The sequence below is a fragment of the Plasmopara halstedii genome (assembly GCF_900000015.1).
Source record: "Plasmopara halstedii genome assembly, contig: Scaffold_1878, whole genome shotgun sequence".
Lineage (NCBI taxonomy): Eukaryota > Oomycota > Peronosporomycetes > Peronosporales > Peronosporaceae > Plasmopara > Plasmopara halstedii.
Window position 1 is genome coordinate 252,190 of NW_020188786.1, and position 8,548 is coordinate 260,737.

Here is an 8,548-nt window from a genome sequence, read left to right on the forward strand (position 1 = left end):
GGAGCGCCCTGAAGGCATTAAGACACATCTTCGTAACATGATTATTGTGCCAGAGATGATTGGTTCAGTGGTTGGTGTGTACAATGGCAAGGAATTCAACGGCATTGAAATTAAGGTATGTTTCCAGAATTGGTCGCTGCTCTCGGGGGGTGTGCGGCTTAGACTCGAAGAGTGGTGGTTCTGTTACTTAAATATATGTTGACAGTAATCACCCGGCTGCCACCCCCTTGTCGACGTTCTGTGTATGGGGCGACCCAGGGAGATTCCTTACATTTACTATCTGGATTGACCATGTGTCAGGATATGTTTATTAAAACAGGCTAACTTTATACTTTCATTGTTTGATTTGACAGCCCGAGATGATTGGACACTACTTAGGTGAATTCGCGATTTCGTACAAGCCGGTAACCCACGGTCGCCCCGGTATTGGCGCCACCAACTCTTCGCGTTTCATTCCACTTAAGTGATTGGATTGAACAGTATACTGAGAAAGGGTGAGTCTTATTTGGTACGATATCCTAAGTTGAGCTCCCTTTTGGGTGAGCCGATGTAATACACTTCTTCAGCCTTGTAAGGTATTTCTGGACGGTGGTATTGTTGTAAATTTCTATTCGTGATTTGGTACTTCGGGTGCTGGAGATGGTAGAGGCGGGTGCAATGGTGATGAGGAAAGCCAGTGAAGCAAACACGCAAATCCAGCTTATCAATGTTGGACAACGTTTTAATCGACATTTGCACGTCAGTCTGAGGCTACATCTCTATCGTCAGAGCACTCTTCTCTACATCGTGCCGGACGTTTGTCAATCCATATTTAATGTTTCGTTCTGCTGGTTGATTTGTTTGCCGATGATGACTAGTTCTCTTCTGATCAAATCTGATGAAACTTTTTTTATTTCCAATTGATCCTACTGAAGGCGAACAATCACATTTCGAACTAGCGTCTCTTTTAAAACAAAGAAATCTTAATTTTATATCCAAAACTTGGTCTATTCGATCTTCGTGTACTGCTCAAATAAGTCATGTTTTACAATCGTGTTCTATTCTGCCGCCTATCGTCTTTTGCTGGTCTGCTGTTGTGCTTTCAGAAGAAGTTGAGGAATGGTCGTTACTGGAGTGCTATAATGCCTTTTCTGGTTGCCGTAAGTTACAACGTATCCTTCAAGATTCCTTCCAAGCTTGTCACCTTTGTAAGTCGTCAAGCTGTCAGCTGCAAAACTTGATTCAGCATGTGAAGGCTGGACATTGAAGCCGGCTATGCAGAACTCAACACAAATATTTTCAGACAAATATGATGAGTGCGAACTAGCATCGCTAAATAGGTCGTACCTTTTCTCATCATTGCATTGGGACTTCGGATGACAGCTTGTGACGATACTATGCCGACAGGAAGCTTTATATCGGTAACTTTGGCATGAAGCGAAACATCTAAGCGAATTCACATTAAGACCAGACTAAAGGAGGTGCAGACGCATACCAAGAGTTTACCATTTTGCTGCGGGTCATGATAAATGTTAGATCCTTGTTTCCGCAAACTGATGCCGGACAGGTTTGCACTCATCAAAGCTGAAGTAACTGTATCTGACTGTGAAGACGAAAACGTTGCAATACCCCCTGGACGGACTAAATCGATTTGCCGGCCGGAATTATGACTTTCAGTAGAAGTCTGGGTATCATATGAATTTTGTGTTGCAGGGTGCAATGATCGAGTGTTTGTGTTTGCCTTGCTAATAAAAAAATCACCTTCATACTCCGATAGCGAAAATGGTGGTGCAACTGTCACATGTCCCTGCGAGAAATATGAAGGGGGAGGTTGACGAGAATACCCAATATCGTTTGCTGCTCCGCAGAATTGAGAAATTCCTGCTGAGTGTGCAGCTTTTGTTGGAATACTTGATGGAGCCAAGATGAGCTGAGTTGTAATTTTTGTGCTGTTTTCCATCATTATTTCGGGGGCAGCCTTCACTGCCTTATATGCACCTTGTTCAAGGGCAAAATAAGATTGGATTCGTTGTCTCTCATCACTATCAATGTCCTTGCCGTCTAATATCCTGAGCGAACTAAGTTTAAATATCACAAGCTGTCGATATAGGTGCATTTTGGTCAGAGGGTTATTAATGAGATTGAGGTTGACTAAGGCCGGCAACATAATTAAACTCTCGACATCTCTTAATTCAGTGACTCGGTTGTTGGACAGCTCCAAAGTCTACGAGCAGCATAATGTTACGTCAATGCGTACCTTCAACTTATAACAAAAGACATACGAACATTTAAGCTTAGCATACTGCTGAAATCTGACAAAGATTCAAGTACATTGTCCTCTAGGTTTAGAATTGTCAGCTGCTGTAAGGAAAAACTTGTTTGAGGATTTAAGTGCCGAATTCGATTCTTGTCTAATCGTAGTTCCACAAGCTCCGTGTTGCTTTCAAGGCCTCCAAGATACTCGATGGCATTGCCATGCAGATGAAGAACCTACAACCGACATTAAACTTTGATCCTAACATTCGCGGAAAATTGGGATAATCTTACCTTAAGAAACTTTAAAAACTGAAGCCCTAGCGATGACATGTCCGAGATCTGGTTATGCGCAAGGTGCAGTATCTCAAGATTACGGCAAGCGAGGATTCCCACACCTTCAACACTGCAATTATCCGAAATTGTGCAAACCAAAGATGATCCTGCAGGAACCAGCCTTATTATCTTATTGCGATTAAGCTTTAAAATTCGCAACTTTGGTAGCGCCTCAAGCCCGAAAATATTGCTAATTTGATTATTATCAAGATTCAGCTCGCGTACATTTATAAAGATTTCCCCGGAAACGTGCCCAATATCTCGAATCTGACAAGAAGAAACGTTTATGTCGAGCAGCTCACTGATTGAAGATTTATTAAAATCCGTTGATGTACCAGAACAATCACCAAAATATTTCTCAACAATAAGTTCGTAAGTTAGTTTTCCACTGTACTTTTCCCTTGCGTCGCTTTCATCCTGCGCAGAAACAGCAACACAATCCAGCATCTTCATATGTCGAAGATAGAAAACTGAGTAAAGGCGATAATCCGGAATACAGGTGATCTCATTTCCGGATAAGTCGAGAATCGTGAGTCGGGGCAGAGACTTTAGATGTTGTATTTCCTCCAGATTACTAATTCGGTTGTTGGCTATGTAAAGCTCTACCAGCTTTAAAGAAGAATTAAGACCTCTCAAACTAGAGATCTGGTTGTCTTCAAAGGAAAGCTGAGTAAGATTCCTTAGTGAGTCAAGGTGTTGAATACTAGTTAGCCGATTGCGTCCGAGACTTAATGTTTTGAGTAGCATGAGACCGTCCAGATTCGCGATCGTTGTGATCTTATTGTCATCTAAATTGATTTCTTCAAGTCTTTTACATGCTTGAAGGCCATCAATTTGTTTGATCACATTGTCGGAAAGTGAAAGTACTCGTAGATTAATCGCATCTGATAGTCCCTCAATCGATTCGAGCAACTGATGATCAAAATAAAGCTCTTCGACTACTTTCCATTCCATTTTGACTAGTGACGAGGCTGAGATTTTTTCATCATCGGAAATGAAAGGTAATGGCTTTGAGCTATGACACTTTTTATTATAAAAAGAAGGGACTGTTGAGGAAGATATTTGAGTTACCATCGATTGGGCGGTGGCAATTTCTTCTTGAAGTACTGCTTGTTGGTCCAGCTGGGCAAGCTTTGGTAAGAAATGAAGCACGTGAAGCCTGTAGCGCTTGGAGTCACATATGTCGTTCTTTCGAAAGTCCAGTTGTTCCAGTGCAACATTTTTCAGTGCTTGTCCAATGCGATCGACTTCGTCAAATGATTGAACTAAATTGTGCGTGACTTCAAGTGTGTTTAAACTGCAAAGAGTGTCAAAGTTTTCCAAACGTGCTATATAATTAAATGATAGGTCCAGCGTGATCAACTTGGAAAGACCCATTAAATTACTTGTGCTCTGTAATTTGTTGTAGCTTAGGATCAAAACTTCGAGATGGTTGGCAAGAGGCATCAAATCCGGAATCGCGTCTAAACCACATCCGAGCAAACATAAAGTCTTCAAATGACAAGTCCTGGCTATTTCCAATCGCATTGTAAAACTGGGGGACTCAATGACTTCAGCTAAGATGGGCTCCATTTGTAACAAGCGCACAACAGCTTCATCTTGTTCAGAAGACAGACGCTTTCCAGGCAGTTGTGGACTCTGAGAACGCCAAACACGGTACTTTTGTTCGAATTTTTTTAACTGTTTAGCGAGTACGCCCGAAAAGACGTTCAATTTATTGCTAAGCACGACACAAGGTGATTCAGTCACATTTGCGGAGTCAAGTGGATTCGACCCGTCATTTTTGTAGATATACTGATACTCAACAAAGTATTCCGGTAGAACCAACGCCCCATCAAACATATAAAACAACTTTTGCTGTTGCATCGTCACATATTCTCCTGCAATTGCAGCCGCAGAGCCTCCATAAACCACTTGACAACTCTGGATTCCTGTAAAATCCATTGGTCTCTTATTGGAGGCTAGTTTTGCGAGAATCGCATCCGTATTACTCATGCTTTTTGTGTGTCCTGAGAAAACTTTAGCCACAAGAAGCACACAAGGGGGGAGTTCCCTTCCGAATGATGCAGCATGTTCCACGGCTTTTTGAATATCTTCAGCCGAGCTTGCTTGCTTTGATACCTGACTTCCCCCTGTGCTATTTATTTGAAGACCTTGTGCGAGAAGTGCTTCGGTGATTCGCGGTGCATCGAGCAATGCAATCGAATTGGAAAGTCTGATTGCAGCTCCAAAGTCGGTTGCACTAAAATTGGAAGATTTACAAAACCCATTCTCTGCGATGTCAAGGTATTCTGGACTTACTGACTTGCATACAACTTCATCATTAAGTTGTGACGGCAGCGCGTAAAATAAATATTCTGTTGTACATTCCAATGTTGAAGCACTTGGGGATTCTGTCAGGTGCACGTGAGACAATCCATACTTTTTCCCTGGCGCGCTTACACAATCTAACTCCTCTTTTACGTTCTGATCCGACAAAGTCACACCTTTTTTCGTGATATTTTCCTTCAAATCTGTGTCGGGAACTATGAGCACCTCTTCCATTCGGGCCTGAAATCGATTCCGTAAGAATCTATTGTTTATTCTTGTCACTCGATTGATTTTAATGTCCTTGATACCAAATTTCTGTAGCCCTGAAAGATACAATCGCGAGCGAACTAGCTCTTCACATGATACAAACCACGCATCGGAAGGATTTGCATCCTCAAGTCGAATATTGCCGCCACTTTCTAGTTCCAGCATCAGACGCGCAACATTCCAGTCTGACAACGACTGCAGTCCTACTCTTAATCGTTCAAAGTCTTGATTCATACGATAAACAGTAGTGTAGCGATCTCGAAGCCAGGAATTTAAACATTCCAGCCTTTTCTCAAAACTCTCAATCCTCTCGGGCGACACTGCCTTGTTCTCAATCATAAAACACTCAATTTCTTTCTTTTGCCGCACCAATGCCCATACACTCGCTTCCATATGATACTCAGCTTGCTTACGGATGATCTCGGTATGTCGAAGAAGTTGATACATGTCGCGTTTGATGGCCTTGATTCGCATATTGTAGTATATTGTCTTCTTAATCATAGTTGTTTCGGCGATTTGTTTGTTTCGCGCGGGAAGTAATAAGGTGTCTAGAAATGTTAATCGAGGTAGTTGACACACTAAAAACGTTTCATAATTGCATAATCGACACACTGGATTGTCGCCAAAGTGGACATCACTCAATATGAGACTTGAAAGCTGGTCCATTGTCGCAAGTGATAGCAGTCCTTTCAAACTCGATAAGTTGTTATCTGCAAGGTTCAGTTCCTTAAGATTCACGCAGCTCATAAGCGATGAATTGATACAACTGATTTGATTTCGACACGCCCATAAATGTGTTAATTTTGTCACTCGCCCCAGTCCATCTAGCGTCTCTAACTTGTTTTGATTCACCCATAATGTCTCCAAATTTACAAGCGTGTCGAGATTTTCCAGTTTTTGAAGATTATTTGAGCTCAAATTCAGGTGCTTCAATTTTGTACAATTCGCTAAATTTGCAATTCTTGTCAAGCCACACTCTGTGATACATAAACTCTCCAGATTTGTGCATTGATTCACTCCTTCAATCTCACAAATCGTCGTTTGGTTCACAATTGATAGCTCTTTTAGTGCCGGGAAATGCATGACGCTCTTCATGGATGTCCAGAATCCCATAAATAAATCCAAAGACGTCACTCGCTCGGTTTTTCGTGCAAATTGCAGAGCTGAAAGACCGTTTTCTCGACATAACAATTCAAGATCGGGTGAAGTCATATATACTTGCATTTTTTCTTGTAGCAGAGCTGACAAAATGTCTCCGTTTCCAACCACTGGATCACTTGAAATCCCTTCACTCTCAGTCAGCAATTCATCGTCTGCACTTGTACTGAAAGCTTGTAGCATACCCGAACTGTTGCGTGAAAGAGATTTGGTTGACAATCGCTTGATTGCAGCTGATTGAGGAAGTGGAAGAGTTGCTATAGGCGGCAATAGACTGGAATCAACAGATTCTGCCATCACGTCCAACACACTACACAACAAACCAAAACGCGAGGTCTTTGACAAAAATTTCAGGGCTACAATTGAACCGCCGGTGTATTTTTGACGTAATCCTTAACGAGATTATATATTGCAACCGCAGCTGAACATTTGAAAATACACCATAACTAGCAATCTCCAAAGACTAGCTTCTTTGTGTGGATAAAGGTTCAAAGAATAATGTATAATAAGAATATTTGCATTTGGTGCAAATATAACATTAGAAAAAAAGCAATTTTGACACACTTATCTATGGCGATTGTAGATCAAGTGCTCAAGCGCATTCCGCATGCTGCTCCACTCGAGCAGATCTTGGCTGCGCTTGTAGCTGTCGTCGCTTTATTCTTCTTTATACTACTATTATCCATATATTATCTCTACGGCTTTGCTGGATGTTTCACTTTGATCCTAATCACACTTAGTTTGGGGCTCCGTTGGGTATATTTTAATGGTGTCGGGGTGATGGGGTGGCAAAGTGCATGGCTACGCAACTCGAATTTGTTGATCAAGTCCTTATCTAGTGATCCGAAGCATAAAGGAACGCTGAGGGTCGTTTGCATCTCGGACACACACACCAAGCACCGCCGCATTCAGAATTTGCCAGATGGGGACGTGCTGCTTCACTGTGGTGACTTTACGAACCGTGGCACTCACGATGAGATTCGCGATTTTAACGACTGGTTGGGCACGTTACCACATCGACATAAAGTGGTCATCGCAGGAAATCATGATGTTAGTATGGATGCAGTTGAGTACGACCAGCACTGGGACAAAGCGTTTCGTCACATGGAGTACAACGACCCCAGTCTTTCCAGAGCTTTGCTTACTAATTGTACGTATTTGGAAAATCGTTCAATTGTGATAGAAAAAATTAAATTTTATGGGTCTCCCATGACTCCGCTGATCTCCGGACGTGCTGGTGCATTTCATTTGGCACGAGGCTTTGCAGACCAGCAGCATTGGAATAAAGTCCCCGCTAACGTGGATGTGCTAGTGACCCATGGACCACCGTATGGTATTTTGGATTTGACGGTCACAGGACATCATGTTGGTAGTGAAACTTTGTTAAGGGAAACATTGTCAAGAATTCGACCCCGTTACCATGTTTTTGGACACATTCATGAAGCGTATGGAGCCACACGTGTGGGAAATACCGTTTTTGTGAACGCGGCGACTAGTACACTGCTGACGAAGCCTTATCATGCACCCATTGTGCTCGATATTCCAATACCATGCTGATTTTAGGACCACGATACCTCATGAAAGGAACTTGCTCATCGAAGCCTCAATCGCTAATTGACACTCCAGTTTTAAAATGTGCTAGACATCATAACGCTCCGAGGGCCAGCCCATGAGATCAAGCGCAATCGTTCCTATTAGGCGTAAATCTGGGCACCATCACACCATTGTCATGTCGGTACCATATGACAATCTTCTAGATCAGTTGATAAAAAGAACTTCGAGTTTAGAGTTCCGTACAACGAATTTGATTTACCTAACGTATAAATCACACAGAGCAGAAGTGTTAAGCCTAACCGTGTTTAGCAGTTATTAGTCCTGATATATTCATATTCAAGTGCGTCGTGCAATGGCGCGACTGTCGAAAACAGTAGACAGCATCAAAGATGCCAAATTCAGTTACGCTATCCGTACTAAATTAAAATTTAGGACAAAAACAGGAGGCATATTTTCTCGTTGAGAACTTGAAATGCGATACTTTCTTAGGTTTGGCTTGTTGGAGCAATATGAGCTCCCTGGCCAGAGCCGGTGGAGCTTGCAGGAGCTTGCAGCGGGGCTGCCGTAGCTTTGCGCTTAACGAAAGCGTAAGTTATGTCACCGACCTTTCGTTTTAGCTTACTCCAAGAAGTAATTACCGTACTTCACAAAATAAAAGCCACTCAAAAAGATCACCTTTTTCTGATTTTCG

General features: G+C 42.3%; 2 protein-coding genes across 2 annotated transcripts; one reads left to right on the forward strand and one right to left on the reverse strand.

The window, feature by feature from the left end:
• Positions 1-1,049: 1,049 nt before the first annotated feature.
• Positions 1,050-6,600, reverse strand: PHALS_02299 (Protein phosphatase 1, regulatory subunit, and related proteins; the record flags this gene model as incomplete). Its single annotated transcript, XM_024716772.1, has 5 exons — positions 1,050-1,252; positions 1,327-1,425; positions 1,486-2,203; positions 2,266-2,469; positions 2,527-6,600. The coding sequence occupies 5 exons, from the start codon at positions 6,598-6,600 to the stop codon at positions 1,050-1,052; spliced, it is 5,298 nt and encodes a 1,765-aa protein (XP_024582338.1).
• Positions 6,601-6,873: 273 nt separating this feature from the next.
• Positions 6,874-7,860, forward strand: PHALS_02300 (Phosphoesterases; the record flags this gene model as incomplete). Its single annotated transcript, XM_024716773.1, has 1 exon — positions 6,874-7,860. One exon carries the CDS (start codon positions 6,874-6,876, stop codon positions 7,858-7,860), a length of 987 nt encoding a protein of 328 aa, XP_024582339.1.
• Positions 7,861-8,548: the final 688 nt, after the last annotated feature.